This window comes from Passer montanus, unplaced genomic scaffold (assembly GCF_014805655.1).
Source record: "Passer montanus isolate IOZ18808 unplaced genomic scaffold, ASM1480565v1 scaffold270, whole genome shotgun sequence".
NCBI classification, from domain to species: domain Eukaryota; kingdom Metazoa; phylum Chordata; class Aves; order Passeriformes; family Passeridae; genus Passer; species Passer montanus.
The window spans coordinates 116,363-136,493 of record NW_024367373.1 but is presented as its reverse complement, the minus strand read 5'-3'; the positions used below and the strand labels follow the sequence as shown (position 1 = coordinate 136,493).

Below are 20,131 nucleotides of genomic sequence, written 5' to 3'. Positions count from 1 at the left end.
AAATTCCGCATGGTTCCTTTGTCCCCTCCTGGGGACCCCCGTGTCCCCCGCCCAGCCCTGGGTGTCACCAGTGTGACCCCTCAAAGCCCCTGAGTGAGACCCCAGTGTCCTTTGTCCCCATTCTGTGTCCCCTGTCCCCATTTCTGGGTGTCCCCAGTGTCCCCTTGTCCCTCCCTGGGTGTCCCCGAGGTCCCCTGTCCCCATTTCTGGGTATCCCAAATGTCCTTTGTCCCCATTCCAGGGTGTTCCCAGTGTCCCCTGTCCCCACTTGTGTCCCCAGTCTCCCTATTTCTGTGTCCTTTGTCCCCATTTCTGTCCCCTGTCCCCGTTTCTGTCCCCAATGTCCCCATTTGTGTCCCCATGTCTGTCCCCTGTCCCCATGTCTGTCCCCATTTCTGTGTCCCCTGTCCCCGTTTCTGTCCCCATTTCTGTCCCCAATGTCCCCATTTCTGTGTCTTTTGTCCCCATTTCTGGATGTCCCCAGTGTCCCTGTCCCCAGTCCCAATTTCTGTCCCCTGTCCCCATTTCTGTGTCCCCTGTCCCCATTATTTCTGTCCCCATGTCTGTCCCCTGTCCCCATGTCTGTCCCCATGTCTGTCCCCTGTCCCCACGTCTGTCCCCTGTCCCCACGTCTGTCCCCATTATTTCTGTCCCCTGTCCCCACATCTGTCCCTGTCCCCACGTCTGTCCCCTGTCCCCACGTCTGTCCCCATTATTTCTGTCCCCTGTCCCCACGTCTGTCCCCCGGGCAGCTCAGGACCAGGGCACGTTACGTTTTCCCGCTTTATTGGGAAGCAGAGCCTCGGCCAGTACAGTACAAAACTTACAGTAGATCTCGTTAACAACAAACCCTTAATTACAATATCTTACAGGTACAAAAGGGGCCAAAGAAAAGGGGCCAAAACCTCACAAAAAGGGGAAAAGGGAACGGGAACGCAGGAACTGCTGAACGGGGCGGGGGTTTGGGGTATTGCACATCCGTGGTTGTTCTTCATCTGCCGGGAAACAGAAATTACAGGGGGGGCTCAGGGGCCTGCGGGCCGGGGCTGGCGCCGGGAACGGGGAAAGGGGGAAAGGGAATAAAATGGGAAATAAAAGGGGGAAATGGGGAAAAGGGAAATAAAATGGGAAATAAAATGGGGAAATGGGGGAAAAGGGAATAAAATGGGAAATAAAATGGGGAAATGAAAAAGGAAAACAGGGGGGAAGCGGGGGGGAAATGGGGGAAAAAAGGGGAAAAAAGGGAAATAAAATGGGAAAATAAGGGGGAAATGGGGAAAAAAGGGGGGGGAAAAGGAATAAAATGGTAAAATAGGGGGAAAAGGGGATAAAATGGGGAAATAGGGGAAAAAAGAGGAAAAAATGGGAAAATAGGGGGAAAAGGGAAATAAAATGAAAGGGGGAGAAAAAAGGGGAAAAAAGGGAAATAAAATGAAAAGCCAGGGGGGAAGGGAAAAGAGAAGGGAAAAAAGAAAACAAAAATGGGAAAAAAACCCCAACCCAACCAACCCCAGAGGGGCTGGAAAGGGCAGAGCTTTGATTTAGGTTCCAAGCCCCTTTTTGGGGTTCCAAGCCCCTTTTTGGGTTTCAAAGCCCCTTTTTTGGGGTTCCAAGCCCCTTTTTGGCGTTTAAAAACCCTTTTTTGGGGGGTTCAAAACCCTTTTTGGGGCTCAAAAACCCTTTCTTGGGGCTCAAAAACCCTTTTGGGGGGCTCAAAACCCTTTTTTTGGGTTCAGAAACCCTTTTTTGGGGGTTCAAAACCCTTTTTTGGGTTTACAGCCCCAGCTTTTGGGTTCAAAAAGCCCCAGTTCGGGGTTCCAAGCCCCTTTTTTGGGGTTCCAAGCCCCTTTTTTGGGTTGGTTCTGGCGCCGGGGGAGGGCTGGGGTACCCCCAAAAGGGGGGGTGGGAGCGGGGGACCCCCCCGAGCGCCGTGGGGGAGGGGAGGGGGGGACAGAGTCCCCAAATGTCCCCAGAGTCGGGGCAGGGGCAGCGGGCGCTGCTGAGGTGCTCGTGGTGTCCCCAGCTGGGGACAGCTTTGGTTTGGGCCCCGCCGCCACCGCGGGGGCGACTGGTGCGTCCTGGGCAGGGGGACCCCCAAACGGGGAGGGGGGACATTTGGGGTGGGGGGTTTTGGGGGCTCCCCCCGTCCCATCCCGGGGTTCCCGGGTAAAGCTGGGGACGGGGCAGCTCCCCCCGGGCTGGGGGGCTCGGGCTGGGTTTGGGGGGTCCCGGGGGGGTTAGCACCGAATTTTGAGGTTCCTTTAGGCCGGGCACGGGGCCGGCGGGAGCAGGGCCAGGGGGGAACAGTCTCCAAAATTCAAGTGAGACCCTTTTTTTGTCTTTTTTTTTTGGGTGAAAAAACCCCAAGAATTATCAAAAGATAATAATAAATAACGAGGAGAGGGAAAAAAAAAGCACAAAAAAAGTCATTTCCTATTCAAATATTTAAATAAGTTTATAAAAAGGAGGATGAAGGGCTCCCCCTGGGTGGGTTTTTGGGGTGGGTTTCTGTTTTTTTGGGGTTTTTCTTGTTGTTGGTTTTTTTTAAATACTTTTTTGTTTTGTTTTTTTCTTGGTTTTTTTATAGCCAAAGTCAGTGCAAAGGAGTATAAAAGAAAAAAAAAACAATAATAAAAAACAACACAACCCAACAGTTCCATGCCCAAAGGATGGGAGGGGGAAAATTGGGGGCAAAAATGGGAAATTTGAGGTGGGGATTTTTCCAACCTCACGTTTTGTGCTCGTGGTGAACGATGTGGGAGAGGAAAAAAGGGAAAATTGGGGGGAAAAAATGGGAATTTGAGGTGGGGGGAGATTTTTTTCCAACCTCACATTTTGCCCACGATGTGGGAGGGGAAATTTGGGGAAAAAAATGGGAATTTGAGGTGGGGGGAGATTTTTTTCCAACCTCACATTTTGCCCACGATGTGGGAGGGGAAATTTGGGGAAAAAAATGGGAATTTGAGGTGGGGGGAGATTTTTTTTCCAACCTCCCATTTTGCCCACGATGTTGGGAGGGAAAAATTTGGGAAAAAATGAAAATTTGAAGCAGGGGGGGATTTTTGTCCAACCTCACATTTTGTGTTTGGTGTGCACAATATAAAAGGGGAAATTGGAGGGGAAATGGGAGGAAAAAATCAGGGAAAAAAGGGGAATTTGAGGCAGGGAAGAATTTTTTTCCAACCTCACATTTTGTGCTCGTCGTGCACAACGTGGGAGGGGAAAATTGAGGGAAAAAATGGGAATTTGAGGTATGAAGATTTTTTTTTCCAGCCTCACATTTTGCCCATGATGCGGGAGAGGAAATGGGATGAGAAAAAGGAGAATTTGAGGGAGTTTTCCAACCTCCCACACATTTTGGGTTTGGGAGGGGAAAACTGAGGTGAAATCAGGAAATTTCAGGCAGGAGGAGGGGATTTTCCCAACTTATATCCTCTGCTCACCATGCACAATTTAAGAGGGGAAAATTGGGATGAAATCAGGAAATTTCAGGCAGGAAAGAGGAGTTTTTCCCACCTCTTATCTTGTGCTCACCAGGCACGATGTAGGACAGGAAAATTGGGGTGAAATTGGGAAACTGGAGGAAGGAAGGGAGGGATTTTCCCACCTCACATCTTGTGTTTGCTGAGCAGGATTTAGGAGGGGAAATTTGGGATGAAATCAGGAAATTTCAGGCAGGAAGGGGAGGTTTTTCCACTTTGTATCTTGTGCTCACCAGGCACGATTTAGGAGGGGAAAATTGGGATGAAATCAGGAAATTTCAGGCAGGAAGGGGAGGTTTTTCCACTTTGTATCTTGTGCTCACCAGGCACGATTTAGGAGGGGAAAATCGGGGTGAAATGGGGGAACTGGAGGAAGGAAAGAAGGGGATTTTCTCACCTCACATTTTGTGTTTGCTGAGCACGATTTAGGAGGGGAAAATTGGGATGAAATCAGGAAACTGGAGGCAGGAAGGGGGAGTTTTCCCCACCCCACATTTTCTGCTCACCACGCACCATTTAGGAAGGGAAAATCGAGCTGAAATCGGGGTGAAATCAGGAAATTGGAGGCAGGAAGGGAGAGTTTTTCCCACCCCACATTTTGCGCTCACCACGCACCATTTAAGAGGTGAAAATCGGGCTGAAATCGGGAAACTGGAGGCAGGAGGAGGGGATTTTCCCACCTCACATCTTTTGTTTGCTGAGCACGCTTTAGGAGGTGAAAATCGGGCTGAAATCGGGAAACTGGAGGCGGGAGGAGGGAATCTTCCCACCTCATATCTTGTGCTCGCCACGCACGATGTGCGAGGAGAACTCGTAGCGGTCCTGGCTGCGGTAGCCGCAGATGTTGCACTCGAAAGGGTCCCTGAAGCCGTGGCAGCCCATGTGGATGGTGAACATGACGTGGTCCAGGAAGAGCACGCGGCAGTGCTCGCAGCAGAAGGCGCGCAGCTGCTCGCCCTCCTCGTTGAGCACCCTCAGCGACTCCTTGGGGAAGCAGCAGCGCGCCGCTCCGTCCGGCTCCTCCTTGGGCTCCTCCTTGGCGAAGGCGGGGCTGTGCCGGCTGCTGCCGCCGCCCGCCCGCTCCTCCTGGATGCTCTCGGTGTCCGTGGAGTCCTGGCAGCCGTTGGAAGGCGAGCCCCCGCCGTCCCCGGCGGCGGCGGCGCGGCTGCGGAAGATCACCGGGATGCCCTCGGCGCCGTCCTCGGAGGGGTCGCGGCCCCGCGGCAGCTCCAGGCGGGCGGGCAGCGCCTGGATCTGCGTGTACACGGAGCTGATGACCGGCGTCACCTCGGTGATGCAGTTGGTGGCCAGGCGCAGCGGGCGCAGCGGGTCCCCGGCGCCCAGCAGGGACAGCGGGCCGGCGTAGGGCGGCTCCAGGCCGTGCCCGCGGGCAGGAACCACCTCCACGTCCTTGTCGAAGCCCGGGCTGACATCGAAGGGCAGCTCCGAGAGGGCGAAGCGCATCTGCTTCTCGCCTGCGGGGAGAGGGGGAGGCCCGCGGTCAGGGAGAGGGCACCCCGCAATCGGAGAGAGGGCACCCCGGAATCGGAGAGGGGCTGGGGACACTCTCAGGGCACCCAAAAATCACCCAGAGGGTTTGGGGACACGCTCAGGACACCCCGGAGTCAGAGAAAGGGGTTTGGGACACCCTCAGGGCACCCCAAAATCAGAGAGAGGGGCTGGGGACATGCTCAGGGCACCCCGGAATCAGAGAGAGGGTGTGGGGACACCCTGGAGTCAGAGAGAGGGGCTGGAGACACCCCAGAACCAGAGAGAGGGGCTGGGGACACCCTCAAGACACCCCAAAATCACTGAGAGCGCACCCCGGAATCACTGAGAGGGGCTGGAGACATCCTCAGGGCACCCCGGAGTCAGAGAGAGAGTTTGGGAATACCCCAAAGTCAGACAGAGGGGTTGGGGACACCTCAAAATGAGAGAGGGCATGGGGACACCCTCAGGGCACCCCAAAATCAGAGAGAGGGGCTGGGGACACCCTCAGGGCACCCCAAAATCAGAGAGAGGGGCTGGAGACACGCTCAGGGCACCCCAAAATCAGAGAGAGGGGCTGGGGACACGCTCAGGGCACCCCAAAATTAGAAAGAGGGGCTGGGGACACCCCAGATTGAGAGAGAGGGGCTGGGGACACCCTCAGGGAACCCCAAAATCACTGAGAGGGCACCCCAGAGTCAGAGAGACGTGCCGGAGACACCCTGGAATCAGAGAGAGGAGAGAGGGGCTGGGGACACCCTCAGGGCACCCCAAAATCAGAGAGAGGGGTTGGGGACACCCTGGAATCAGAGAGAGGGGCTGGGGACACCCTCAGGGCACCCCGGAGTCAGAGAGAGGGCACCCCGAAATCGGAGAGAGGGGCTGAGGACACCCCAGAGTCAGAGAGAGGGGCTGGGGACACACTCAAGACACCCCAAAATCACTGAGAGGGCACCCCGGAGTCAGAGAGAGGGGCTGGGGACACCCTCAGGGCACCCCGGAATCAGAGAGAGGGCACCCCAAAATCAGAAAGAGGGGCTGGGGACACTCTCAGGGCACCCAAAAATTAGAGACAGGGCACCCCAAAATCACTGAGAGGGGCTGGGGACACTCTCAGGGCACCCAAAAATTAGAGACAGGGCACCCCAAAATCACTGAGAGGGGCTGGGGACACTCTCAGGGCACCCAAAAATTAGAGACAGGGCACCCCAAAATCACTGAGAGGGGCTGGGGACACTCTCAGGGCACCCAAAAATTAGAGACAGGGCACCCCAAAATCACTGAGAGGGGCTGGGGACTCTCTCAGGGCACCCAAAAATCACCCAGAGGGGCTGGGGACACCCTCAAGGCACCCAAAAATTAGAGACAGGGCACCCCAAAATCACTGAGAGGGGCTGGAGACACCCTCAGGGCACCCCAGAATCAGAGAGAGGGGCTGGGGACACTCTCAGGGCACCCCAAAATCACCGAGAGGAATCGGAGTGGGATGAGGGTACCAAAATTTGGGATTTTTAATTTGAGGGGCTTCTTTTCATTTAAGGGGTTAATTTTTATTTTGAGGGCAGACATTTTGAATTTGAGGGGCTTTTCTGTTAATTTGAGGACAGAATGTTTTAATTTGAGAATGATTTATAATTTGAGGGTTTTTTTTTTTTAATTTAAGGGTTTCTTTTTAATTTGAAGGCAGAATTCTTTAATTTGAGGGGGTATTTTTTAAATTTAAGGGGTTTTTTGTTAATTTTAGGAGGTTTTTTGCTTATTTGAGGCTCATTTTGAGGCCTTTGTGTGTGGGGATTCCTCTTCCTGCCCCACATCTCCCAGGGGGGAATTTTTCCAACTTTTCCAGCCCCTTAACCCCAAATTTCTGGGGCTTACAGCATTTCCTCTGGGTTTTTTGTTAATTTGAGGGTTTTCTTTCACTAATTTGCATGTATTTTTTAATTTAAAGGGGTTTTCTAATGTGTGAGGAGAAATATCTTTAATTAAAGCTTTTATAAAAAAATGAGTTGCTTTTTTCTTTATTTGAATTTATATTTTTCAATTTGAGATTTTTTTTTGTTAATTTGAGGATTTTTTGGTTAATTTGCTGGTATTTTTTCATTTAAGGGTTTTTTAAAATGTGAGGGGAATTTTTTTTTTAATTTTGATGGGTTTTTTAAGAGATTATTTTCTTTTAATTTAAATTGATCTTTTAATTTGAGCCGGTTTTTTGTTAATTTGAGGTCCATTTTGGGGCTTTTGTGTGGGGATTTCCCTTCCCACGCAGCTCCCCCCTCACACCCGGCCATCCCTGAGGCCGCCCCTCACTTCCCGCTGAGGGAATTTTTCCATCTTTTCTATCTTTCCCTTACCCACAAATTTCTGCGGCTTGGAGCGTTTCCTCTGGGTTTTTGTTGATTTCAGGATTTTTTGATTAATTTCCTAGCATTTTTTTCATTTAAGGGAGTTTTTGAAATGTGAGGGGAAATTTTTTAAATTATTTTTTAAAATAGATTATTTTCTTCTAATTTGAAATGATCTTTTAATTTAAGCCCTTTTTTTGTTAATTTGAGGTCCATTTTGGGGCTTTTGTGTGGGGATTTCCCTTCCCACGCAGCTCCCCCCTCACACCCGGCCATCCCTGAGGCCACCCCTCACTTCCCGCTGAGGGAATTTTTCCATCTTTTCCATCTTTCCCTTACCCACAGATTTCTGCGGCTTGGAGCATTTCCTCTGGGTTTTTGTTGATTTGAGGATTTTTTGGTTAATTTCCTGGTATTTTTTAATTTAAGGGAGTTTTTGAAATGTGAGGGGAAATTTTAAAATTTTTTTGTTGTTGTTTTTAAAATAGATTATTTCCTTTTAATTTTAAATTATCTTTTCATTTGAGCCGGTTTTTTTCTTAATTTGAGGTCCATTTTGGGGCTTTTGTGTGGGGATTTCCCTTCCCGCGCCGCTCCCCCTCACACCCGGCCATCCCTGAGGCCGCCCCTCACTTCCCGCCGAGGGAATTTTTCCATCTTTCCCTTACCCACAAATTTCTGCGGCGTGGAGCGTTTCCTCTTGGTGAAGCTCCCCGCCAGCCGCTCGATGAAGGTGGGGCGCTCAGGGTGCAGCAACGCCTCGGGCACCATATCCAGCTCCCGGATTTCCTCTCCTACAGAACGCAAACAAAGGGAAAAAAAAAAAAAAAAAAAAATCCCGGGATGAGCAGGGCGGGAGCTGCGGGCTGGGAGGGCCCCGGGGAGCGGCTGCCGGAGCCCGAGCTTACCCCGTGCGTGTCCCCGCGGCGCCGGCAGCCGCTCCCGGATCCCTCCTGCTTCCAGCGGGGCCCGCTCCTGCCGCGGTGAGGGGGGAGAGGAGGCGGCTTCAGGCCTAGGAGCGCTCCGCCAGCCCCGCCATTGCCCCCGGGGAGAGCGGCCGGGGATGGGGCCTGAGCTGGGGGGGATTGCGGCCGGGGAGGGTCGCTGAGGATCAAAATGCTGCGGGGGAACGGCCCCGAGCCTAAAAATGCTGGTGTGAAATGGCCACTGAGCTGGGGGATTCCGGTCGGGGATGGTCAGTGATGCCGGAAATCCTGCTCTGAAATGGCCCCTGGATGGGGGATCCGGTCAGGAATGGGCCCTGAGCCTAAAAATCCTGCTCAGAAATGGGTCCTGATCCTAAAAATCCTGCTCTGAAATGGCCCCTGGATGGGGGATCCGGTCAGGAATGGGCCCTGAGCCTAAAAATCCTGGTCTGGAACAATCCCTGATCCTAAAAATCCTGGTCAGGAATGGGCCCTGAGCCTAAAAATCCTGGTTGGGAATGGTCCCTGATCCTAAAAATCCTGGTCAGGAATGGTCCCTGATCCTAAAAATCCTGGTCAGGAATGGGCCCTGATCCTAAAAATCCTGGTCGGGAATGGCCCCTGGATGGGGGATCCGGTCAGGAATGGGCCCTGAGCCTAAAAATCCTGGTCGGGAATGGCCCCTGGATGGGGGATCCGGTCAGGAATGGGCCCTGAGCCTAAAAATCCTGGTCTGGACTCTGATCCTAAAAATCCTGCTCTGGAATGGACCCTGAACTGAAGGATTCCAGTCAGGGATGATCACTGATCCTAAAAATCCCACACTGAAATGGCCCCTGATCCTGGGAATCCCAGTTTGGAATATTCCCAAAAATCCCACACTGAGATGGCCCCTGATCCTAAATATCCCAGTTTGGAATATTCCCAAAAATCCCACACTGAGATGGCCCCTGATCCTAAATATCCCGGTTTGGAATATTCCCAAAAATCCCACACTGAGATGGCCCCTGATCCTAAATATCCCGGTGGTTCCAGGGGCCAGGAATGCCCCAATTTTGGCTTTTTCCCAGGAAAATTCAGCCTCGCTGCAGCTCCCGAGGCTGGAAAAGGCTCCGGGAATTTCTGGGAACGGGGGTTTGGGGTCAGGGATTTGGGATCTGCTGTGGGGGCGTGGACTCACGGCACCGGGAGCACATTCCCAACATTCCCAACACTCCCACCCCTTTTCCATGGATTTGGGATCACATTCCCAACCCTTTTCCATGGATTTGGGATCACAATCCCTCATTCCCACCCCTTTTCCATGGATTTGGGATCACGTTCCTAACATTCCCAACCCTTTTCCATGGATTTGGGATCCCAAAGCCCCATTTCTTGTCCCCAGGGGGTTCAGGATCCGGGATTTTTGTGGGATTTCCCTGGGATTCTTCCACAATTTCCCTGGGATCCTTCCAGGATTTTTCTGGGATTCTTCCAGGATTTTTCCAGGATTTCCAGACCCACCTGTCTGTTCGGGGTTTTCCTTTCGAGGCTTCCTTGATCCACGGATTTGGGATCCCAATTCCCCCTTTCCCACCCCATTTCCTGTCCCCAGGCGTTTGGGATCTGGGATTTTTGTGGGATTTTCCTGGGATTTTCCCAGGACTTCTTCAGGATTTTCCTGGGATTTTCCTTGGATTTTTCCCAGGATTTCCCTGGGATTTTTCCAGGATTTCTCCAGGATTTTTCTGGGATTTTTCCAGAATTTCTCCGGGATTTTCCTGGGATTTTTCCGGGATTTCTCCAGGATTTTCCCAGAATTTCTCTGAGATTTTTCCAGGATTTTTCCGAGATTTTTCCAGGATTTTTCCAAGATTTCCAGACCCACCTGTCTTGTGTGACTTTTCCCTCTGCAGGGAGCCATGGCAGCGCTCCTTTTATCCACGGATTTGGGATCCAGGATTTTTGTGGGATTTCTCTGGGATTTTTCCATGATTTTCCCAGGATTTTTCTGAGATTTTTCTGGGATTCCATTCCCAGGCTTTCCAGTTGTTCCAAGGCTGGGAATGGGGATTTTTCTGGGATTTTTCCTGGGATTTCTCTGGGATTTTTCCTGGGGTTTCTCCATGATTTTCCCAGGATTTTTCCGTGATTTTTCTAGGACTTTTCCAGGAATTTCCCAGGATTTTTCTGGGATTCTTCCAGGACTTTTCCAGGATTTTCCTGGTGTTTCCCTGGCATTTTTGTGGGATTTTTCCAGGACTTTTCTAGGATTTTCCCTGGATTTTTCCATTATTTTTCCATGATTTCTCCAGGATTTTCCTGGGGTTTTTCCGTGATTTTTCCCTGGGATTTTCATGGGATTTCCCTGGGGTTTTTCCAGGATTTTCCTGGGATTTTACTGGGATTTCTGTGGGATTTTCCCGGGATTCACCTGTCTGGGCAGGGCTCTCCCTCTGCAGGAAGCCGTGGCAGCGCTCCCTGTATCCATGGATTTGGGATCCCATTCCCATCCCTGGGGATTTGGGATCTGGGATTTCTGTGGAATTTTCCAGGATTTCTGTGGGATTTTTCCAGGATTTTCCCCGATTTTACCTGTCTGGGCAGGGCTCTCCCTCTGCAGGAAGCCGTGGCAGCGCTCCCGGTGCTCCTCCAGGCTGCTCTGCTGCTTGTAGCTGCGGCCACACGAGCTGCACTTGTAGGGCTTGCCCACCGTCGGGGACGAGACTGGGAACAGGAACGTGGAAATCAGGATTTGGGGTTTGGAAATCGGGATTTGGGGTTTGGGATAGATCCCAGTACAAACTGCACTTGGGTTTGCCCACAGTCGGGGAGGAAACTGGGAATAATGGGAACAGGACACGGGATCAGGATTTGGGGTTTGGAAATCAGGATTTGGGATATGGAAATCAGGATTTGGGGTTTAGAAATCAGGATTTGGGATATGGGATTTGGGATATCTCCCAGTACAAACTGCACTTGTAGGGTTTGCTCACGGTCGGGGAGGAGACTGGGAATAATGGGGAAAGGAACGTGGAAATCAGGATTTGGGGTTTGGAAATCGGGATTTGGGGTTTGGGATTTGGAAATCGGGATTTGGGTTATCTCCCGGTACAAACTGCACTTGTAGGGTTTGCTCACGGTCGGGGAGGAGACTGGGAATAATGGGGACAGGAATGTGGAAATCAGGATTTGGGATTTGGGATGTGGGGTTTGGAAATCAGGATTTGGGATATGGAGAACTGGATTTCTTTAGGATTTCCCCTCCCTCTCCCCCATTTCCCACCCTTTGAAAAACCCAAGAATTCCCCTGCAAACCCCAACCAACAACCCTGAAGCGGCACTGGGACCCCTCCCCACCAAACCACGGCCACTGTGCCCCACTCCCAACATTCCCGACCCCATCCCCAATATCCCTGACCCCATTCCCAACCCCATTCCCAACGTTCCCAACCCCATTCCTAACATCCCTGACCCCATTCCCAACATCCCCACCCTACTCCCAACGTTCCCAACCCTGTTCCCAACATTCCCACCCCATTCCCAAAATCCCCATCCCATTCCCAACATCCCTGACCCCGTTCCCAACATCCCAACCCCATCCCCAACATTCCCAAACCCATTCCCAATGTTCCCAACACCATTCCATTACCTGACCCCATTCCCAACGTCCCCAACCCCATTCCCAAAATCCCCACCCCGTTCCCAACATTCCCACCCCATTCCCAACCCCGTTCCCACCGGAGTGGGTGCGCAGGTGCCCGCTGAGGGCGTCGCGGCGCCGGCAGGCGTAGGAGCAGAAGGGGCACTTGAAGGGCTTCTCCCCCGAGTGCAGCTTGATGTGGCGCAGCAGGTTCCCCTTCTGCGTGAAGGACGCGCCGCACTGCTGGCACTGGAAGGGCCGTTCTCCTGCAAATCCCAAAAAACCCCCAAAAAACCCCAAAAATTAACCCCAATCCAGCACTGCTGGCACTGGAAGGGCCGTTCTCCTGAAAACCCAAAAAACCCCAAAAAAACCCCAAAAATTAACCCCAATCCAGCACTGCTGGCACTGGAAGGGCCGTTCTCCTGCAAATCCCAAAAAACCCCAAAAATTAAACATAAACTGGCACTGCTGGCACTGGAAGGGCCGTTCTCCTGCAAAACCCCAAAAAAAACCCAAAAAAACCCCCATTTTTGCCCCGTTTTTGCCCGTTTTTATCCATTTTTTCCGATTTTTTTTGCATTTTTTCCCATTTTATCCCATTTTTTTCCCAAAACTCCCGTAATTCACCCAAAAACGGGTGAGGGGAGGGGGAAATGGGGGAAAATGGGATGGAATTCCTGGAGAAATGGGATTAGGAGAGGGGGAATGGGGTGAATTCCCCAAAAAACAGGGTCAGGGGAGGGGGAATGGGGTGAAATCAGGTGGAATTCACCAAAAAACGAGGTCAGGAGAGGGGAAAATGGGGAAAAAGGGGGTGGAATTCCCAGAGAAATAGGGTTGGGAGAGGGGGAATGGGGGAAAATGGGGTGGAATTCCTGGAGAAATGGGGTCAGGAGAGGGAAAAATGGGGGGAAATGGGGCGGAATTCACCCAAAAACGGGTCAGGGGAGGGGGAAATGGGGGAAAATGGGATGGAATTCCTGGAGAAATGGGATTAGGAGAGGGGGAATGGGGTGAATGAGCACGGTGGGCGCGATGCACACCATCCCGCACTCCGGAATTCCCATTTTTTTTGCGTATTTTCCCCCTTTTTTTGGCGTTTTTCTCCATTTTTTCCCGTTTTTTTCCCGTTTTTGCCCCTTTTCGCCCCGTTCCCTCACCGGTGTGGCTGCGCTTGTGCACCATGAGCACGTTGGGCCCGATGCACACCATCCCGCACACGTCGCACTGCAGCTTGCCGTTGGGCAGGCGGATCCCGCCGGGCTCCGGCAGCGCCTCCTCGCCCAGCCCCTCGCGGCCCTCGCGCGACGGCGCCCGCCCCGACGACTCCTCGTCCGACGACATCTCCACCTTGATGGAGCTGGCTGCAGTTCCCCCAGAAAGCGGTCAGGGGAGGGGGAATGGGGGGATTCACCCAAAAAATGGGTCAGGGGAGGGGAAATGGGGGGATTCACCCAAAAACGGGGTCAGGGGAGGGGGAATGGGGGGGAATTCCTGGAGAAATGGGATTAGGAGAGGGGGAATGGGGTGAATTCCCCAAAAAACAGGGTCAGGGGAGGGGGAATGGGGTGAAATCAGGTGGAATTCACCAAAAAACGAGGTCAGGAGAGGGGAAAATGGGGAAAAAGGGGGTGGAATTCCCAGAGAAATAGGGTTGGGAGAGGGGGAATGGGGGAAAATGGGGTGGAATTCCTGGAGAAATGGGGTCAGGAGAGGGAAAAATGGGGGGAAATGGGGCGGAATTCACCCAAAAACGGGTCAGGGGAGGGGGAAATGGGGGAAAATGGGATGGAATTCCTGGAGAAATGGGATTAGGAGAGGGGGAATGGGGTGAATTCCCCAAAAAACAGGGTCAGGGGAGGGGGAATGGGGTGAAATCAGGTGGAATTCACCAAAAAACGAGGTCAGGAGAGGGGAAAATGGGGAAAAAGGGGGTGGAATTCCCAGAGAAATAGGGTTGGGAGAGGGGGAATGGGGGAAAATGGGGTGGAATTCCTGGAGAAATGGGGTCAGGAGAGGGAAAAATGGGGGGAAATGGGGCGGAATTCACCCAAAAACGGGTCAGGGGAGGGGGAAATGGGGGAAAATGGGATGGAATTCCTGGAGAAATGGGATTAGGAGAGGGGGAATGGGGTGAATTCCCCAAAAAACAGGGTCAGGGGAGGGGGAATGGAGTGGAATTCCTGGAGAAATGGGGTTGGGAGAGGGGAAATGGGGGAAATGGGGTGAAATTCCCAAAAAACGGGGTCAGGAGAGGGAAAATTGAGGAAAATGGGGTGGAATTCCTGGAGAAATGGGGTCGGGAGAGGGAAAAAAAGGGGGAAAATGGGATGGGGAGGGGGATTTGGGAAAAGGGATCAGGGAAGGGATTTTGGGGAGGAATTTGGGAATCGGGGAGGGGATTTGGATTCCTCCCCCGCAGCTTTTCCCTGGAATTCTCTCTGGGATCCTCCCCTGCTGCTCCCGGGGAATTCCAGGGAAATTCCAGGGACAATTCCAGGGAAATTCCAGGACAATTCCTGGGAAATTCCAGGGAAATCCCAGGACAATTCCAGGGTCAATTCCAGGGAAATTCCTGGGAAATTCCAGGACAATTCCAGGGAAAATTCCAGGACAATTTCAGGGAAATTCCAGGACAATTTCAGGGAAATTCCAGGGGAAATTCCAGGGAAATTCCAAGACAATTCCAGCCCTTCCCGGGGAATTCCCACCAGGAGCAGCTCCCTGCCCCTCCCAGCATCATTCCCACATTTTTTCAGGAATTTCCCCCCCCTCCCCCCCTCATTCCTCCCCCTGGAATCCCGGAATTCCCGGGAATGGGGGAGGGGCCACATTCCAGAGGGATTTTCCACATTCCAGAGCTCCAGGGGCTCCTCCAGGACAGGAAAAAAAGGGAAATAAAAAGAGGTGGGAGCGAATTCCCAGAGAATTCCCAAAGAATTCCAGGGGTTTTCCCACATTCCGTGGGAATCCTTTGGAATGCCGAAATTCCAGAGCTCCCAGGGTTTTGGGTTTTTTTTGGGACAAAAAGGAGATTTTTAAAAGGGATTTGGGGGAATTCCAGGAATGTTTTCAACATTCCAGAGGATTCCCGGGGCCTCACCCTTTGGAATGTGGAAATTCCAGAGATTCCGGGGAAAATGGGGGGAAAGGAGGGATGGGAGGGAATTCCAGGGGTTCTGCTCCCGGAATTCCAGGGTTGGATGGATCCCATTCCCAAAGGCAGAATTTGGGATGGAAATCCCAGAGTTTGGGATTGATCCCACTCAGAATTTGGGATTGAAATCCCAGAATTTGGGATTGATCCCATCCTAATCCTAGTCTGGGATTGAAATCCCAAAATTTGGGATCAATCCCATCCCAATCCCAGAATTTGGGGTTGATCCCAATCCCAGAATTTGGGATTGATCCCATCCCAACCCCAGTCTGGGATTGAAATCCCAAAATCTGGGATCAATCCCATCCCAATTCCAGTTTGAGACTGAAATTCTGGAGTTTGGGATTTATCCCACCTGGAATTTGGGGTTGATCCCAATCCCAGAGTTTGGGGTTGATCCCAATCCCAGATTTCTCCTTTCCCCTTTTCCCCTGACAAACAAAGCCCCGAGGAGGGAGAGCTGCAATTCCTGCCGGGAATTCCGGAATGTTCTGAGAATGTTTGGGAATATTCTGGGGATATTTGGGAATATTTAGGGAATATTCTGGGGATATTTTGGGAATCTTTTGGGGATATTTAGGGAATATTCTGGGGATATTTTAGGGAATATTTAGGGGATATTTTGGGAATATATTTGGAATATTCTGGGAATATTTTTTGAATATTCTGGGGATATTTGGGGGATACTTTGGGAATATTTAGGGAAAATTCTGGGGATATTCTGGGAATATTTAGGGAATATTCTGGGGATATTTTGGGAATATTTTGGGGATATTTTGGGAATATTTTGGGTATATTTAGGGGATATTTTGGGAATATTCTGGGGATATCTTGGGAATACTTTGGGAATATTTTAGGAATATTCTGGGGATATTCTGGGAATATTTAGGAATATTTAGGGAATATTCTGGGGACAATCTGGGGATATTTTGGAAATATTTTTGGAATATTCTGGGGATATTTTGGGAATATTTTGGGGATATCTTGGGAGTATTTAGGGAATATTTTAGGAATATTCTGGGGATACTTTGGGAATATTTAGGGAATATTCCGGGTATATTCTGGGAATATTTTGGGAATATTCTGGGGATATTTTGGAAATATTTTGGGGATATTCTGGGAATATCTTGGGGACATTCTGGGAACATTCTGGGGATATTTTTGGGACCTTTTTGGGACATTCTGGGGCCCTGCCGTACTCACCGGGGGAGCGCGGGGACGAGCGGGGGCTGGGGGGGCTCCGGGCCGCCCCTCCCCCCACGGCCGAGCGGAATTCCTGCTCCAGGGGGGAATCCCCACGGCCTGGAAAACCGGGAGAAACCGGGATGGGCCCGGGAAGGAGCCGGGAAAACCGGGATGGGCCCGGGAATTCCCACCCGGAAAAACCGGGATGGGCCCGGAATTCCCACCCAGAGAAACCGGGATGGGCCCGGGAAGGAGCCGGGAAAACCGGGATGGGCCCGGGAATTCCCACCTGGAAAAACCGGGATGGGCCCGGGAAGGAGCCGGGAAAAACCGGGATGGGCCCGGAATTCCCACCCGGAAAAACCGGGATGGGCCCAGGAAGGAGCCCGGAAAACCAGGATGGGCCCGGGAATTCCCACCGGGAAAAAACGGGAAGGGCCCGGGAATTCCCACCGGGAAAAAACGGGAAGGGCCCCAGAATTCCCAACAATAAAAAACTGGGAAGGACCCCGGAATTCCCACCGGGAAAAAAACCGGGATGGGCCCGGGAAGGAGCTGGAATTCCCACTGGGAAAAAATGGAAAGGGCCCCAGAATTCCCAACAATAAAAAACCGGGAAGGAGCCGGAATTCCCACCCGAAGCTGGGGGAGGGGCTGGGGCTGGGAGCCCCCCATTCCTGACCCCAAAACCCCCCTGGATTTGGGAATTCCTGACCCCAAAATTCCCCCCGGATTTGGGAATTCCTCCCCCCCATTCCCACACCTGGATTTGGGAATTACCCCTCCCCCCACCAATTCCTGACCCCAAAATCCCCCCTGGATTTGGGAATTCTCCCCCTCAATTCCTGGTCCCAAAATTCCCTGGATTTGGGAATTCCTGACCCCATTCCTGATCCCAAAATCCCCCCCTGGATTCAGGAATTCTCCCCCCCATTCCTGATCCTAAATTCCCTTGGATTTGGGAATTCCCCCCAGTTCCTGACCCCAAAATCCCCCCCGGATTTGGGAATTCCTGACCCCAAAATCCCCCCCGGATTTGGGAATTCCCCCCCCCCCGCTCCAGGGATTCCCTTTCCCAGCATCTGGAATGCCCCAATTCCCTCCCCCATCCCAAAATCTGATCCCAAATTTTCCTCCCCCCACCCCCAAATTCCCAATCCGAATTGGGGCAGTCCCCTCCCCTCCCCTCCCACCGTGGGAACTGCCGGAATTTTGGGATGGAAAATTCCCCCCGGAGCAGCTGGGAATGAGATTTCCAAACTTTTCCGGCCCAGCTGGAATTTTTGGCCGGGCCCAAAAACCTCCCCGGGAGTTTCCCAAACATTCCCGAGCTCCCGGGGGGGCTGGAAAATTCCCAAATTCCCGGGAAGCGCCTGGGAAAGGCCGGAGGAGCCGTTCCCACTCCCGGGAATGTTGGGAATGTTGGGAATGTTGGGAATGCCGGCCCGGGGGGCCGGGGGGGAAATTCCCGATGTTCCAGGGGAGAATCCCGGGGAAAAATCGGGATTTTAGGGGGGGTCGGGGTTTGCAGGGATTGGGAAATTTGGGATTGATGAATTCCCGCTGTGGGAGCTCCAAATTCCCATCAGAATTATCCCGAAATATCCCAAATTCCCCTCGAAATTATCCCGAAATATCCCCAAATTCCCCTCCAAAATCATCCCAAAATATTCCCATATCCCCCTCCAGAATTCCCAAATTCCCCTCCAGATTTATCCCTAAATTCCCCTCCAGAATTATCCCTAAATATCCATAAATTCCCCTTCAGGATTAGCCCTAAATATCCTTAAATTCCCCTCCAGAATTCCCAAATTCCCCTCCAGAATTCCCAAATTCCCCTCCAGAATTCCCGAATTCCTCTCCATATTTATCCCTAAATATCCCTAAATCCCCTTCAAAATTATCCCTAAATATCCCGAAATTCCCCCCCAGATTTGTCCCTAAATATCCCAAAATTCCCCTTCAGGATCCTCAAATCCCCCTCCAGAATTCCCAAATTCCCTCTGGAGCTGATCCAGGGGCAAATCCCCAAACCCCAAAGATCCCAAATCCCCAAAATCCCAAAAATCCCTTTGGGATGACCCCAGAGCCTCATCCCGACCCCACCTGGCTCGGTGGTCCGATTCCAGGATCCCTAAATCCCCTCTCTGCCTACCCAGAGACAAATCCCACCCCAAAAAAATCCCCAAAATCCCAAAAATCCCAAAAAACCGCCCGGACTGACCTTTGGGAATCCCCTGCAGCCTCATCCCAATCCCACCCAGACCCCAAGAGCTTTTTCCCATAAAAAAGGAAATTCCAGGATCCCTAAATCCCCTCTCTGCCTATCCAGAGACAGATCCCAAATGCCAAAACCCTCAAAAATCCAAAAAAAATCCCCAAAATCCCCAAAAAATCCCAAAAAAATCCCGGTGCCAACCTTTGGGATGATCCCACCCGGATCAGATCTGACCCCGAGAGCTTCTTCCCATAAAAAATAGAGAATTCCAGGATCCCTAAATTCCAGGATCCCTAAATCCCCTCTCTGCCCATCCAGAGACAAATCCCAAATCCCAAAAACCCCCGAAAAAACCCCAAACCCTCCCGGCCCGACCTTTGGGAATCCCCCAGAGCCTCATCCCGCTCCCACCCGGATCAGATCTGACCCCAAGAGCTTTTTCCCATGGAAAAGGGAAATTCCAGGATCCCTGAATTCTAACTCTGCCTATACAGAGACAAATCCCAAATCCCAAAAACCCCAAAAAATCCCAAAAAAATCCCTGGGACCGACCTTTGGGATGATCCCAGAGCCTCATCCCGCTCCCACCCAGATCAGATCTGACCCCAAGAGCTTTTTCCCATAAAAAACCAGAATTCCAGGATCCCTAAATCCCCTCTCTGCCTATCCAGAGACAAACCCCAAATCCAAAACATCCCAAAAAACCCCAAAAAAACCCGGACCGACCTTTGGGAATCTCCTGCAGCCTCATCCCGCTCCCACCCAGACCCCGAGAGCTTTTTCCCATAAAAAAAACGAAATTCCAGGATCCCTAAATCCCCTCTCTGCCTATCCAGAGACAAATCCCAAACCCCAAACATCCCCAAAAACCCCAAAAAAACCCCCAAACGCGCGCGGACCGACCTTTGGGAGTCTCCTGCAGCCTCATGCCGCTCGCAGCTCGCTCCGCTGCCCAGCCCGACAATTCCAGCCGCCCCAAATCCCCAAATCCCGGAGGCGCTCCGGGAATCTCCGGCTCCTCCCAAATCCCCAAATCCCCAAATCCCAGCGCGGGGCGTGGCCGGGAGCAGCTCTCCCTCCTTTCCCTCCTCCCTCCTTGCAGCCGGGAATTCCTGAAATCCTTTTTTGGGGATTTTCCCCGAGTTCTTTGGGGTTTCGGGGCTTTGGGGGCCGTACCTTGCGGGAGCGGGATGGCCGGGAAGCAGCGCGGCAGCGCCGCGGGGCGCGGGGCGGCCCCGGCCGGGCGCACGCAGCCGCTCACCTTCCAGGAGGAGCAGATTCCTGGAATCCAGGGAAAAGGCGGCTGGGAGCGGCTCCGGGGGGGCAGCGCCAGCGTGGGGAGGGAGGGGGCCGGGATTCCGGGGTTTTAGTGGGATTTCGGGGGGTTTAGTGGGATTGGAGTGGGAATTGGGGCAGTCCCGAAAGGCAGGAGCCGGGAATGGGACCGGGAATTGCACCGGGAATGGGAGAGGGAGGAGTGGGAATGTGGGGAGGGAGGAGGGACAGAGGGAGGGAGCCGGAATTCCAGCGGGATTCCAGGGTTTAGTGGGATTGGAGTGGGAATTGGGGGATTCCCAAAGTCAGGAACTGGGAACAGAGACGGGAATGGGACCGGGAATGGGGCTGGGAATGGGAAAGGGAAGAAGGAGGAGGAGTGGGAATGTGGGGAGGGAGGGGGGGGGGAGGGACGGGGTCCAGGGGGAGTGCA

At 52.4% G+C, this 20,131-nt stretch overlaps 1 protein-coding gene across 2 annotated transcripts; it reads right to left on the bottom strand.

Moving 5' to 3' along the window:
* Window positions 1-2,429: 2,429 nt before the first annotated feature.
* IKZF4 (IKAROS family zinc finger 4) lies at window positions 2,430-19,460 on the bottom strand. 2 transcript variants are annotated; one of them, XR_005627893.1, is made up of 8 exons: window positions 19,327-19,460; window positions 16,224-16,322; window positions 13,024-13,227; window positions 11,959-12,126; window positions 10,813-10,944; window positions 7,981-8,106; window positions 2,991-4,957; window positions 2,430-2,827 (listed from the first exon to the last, which is right to left on the bottom strand). XR_005627893.1 is itself a non-coding variant. In XM_039712994.1 (7 exons), the coding sequence occupies exons 1-7, from the start codon at window positions 19,349-19,351 to the stop codon at window positions 4,254-4,256; spliced, it is 1,458 nt and encodes a 485-aa protein (XP_039568928.1). In that variant the 5' UTR covers window positions 19,352-19,460; the 3' UTR covers window positions 2,430-4,253. The 2 variants fall into 2 exon arrangements, 1 of the variants encoding a protein (XP_039568928.1); XM_039712994.1 differs by having other exon boundaries at window positions 2,430-4,957.
* Window positions 19,461-20,131: the final 671 nt, after the last annotated feature.

Coding starts and splice junctions, on each gene's coding strand:
- IKZF4 (XM_039712994.1), bottom strand. CDS start 19,351: ATGAGGCTGCAGGAGACTCCCAAAG. Junction 13,228..16,223: donor CTCGTCCCCGCGCTCCCCCG/GTGAGTACGGCA, acceptor GGGGAACTGCAG/CCAGCTCCATCAAGGTGGAG. Junction 12,127..13,023: donor GCACAAGCGCAGCCACACCG/GTGAGGGAACGG, acceptor TGGGATTTGCAG/GAGAACGGCCCTTCCAGTGC.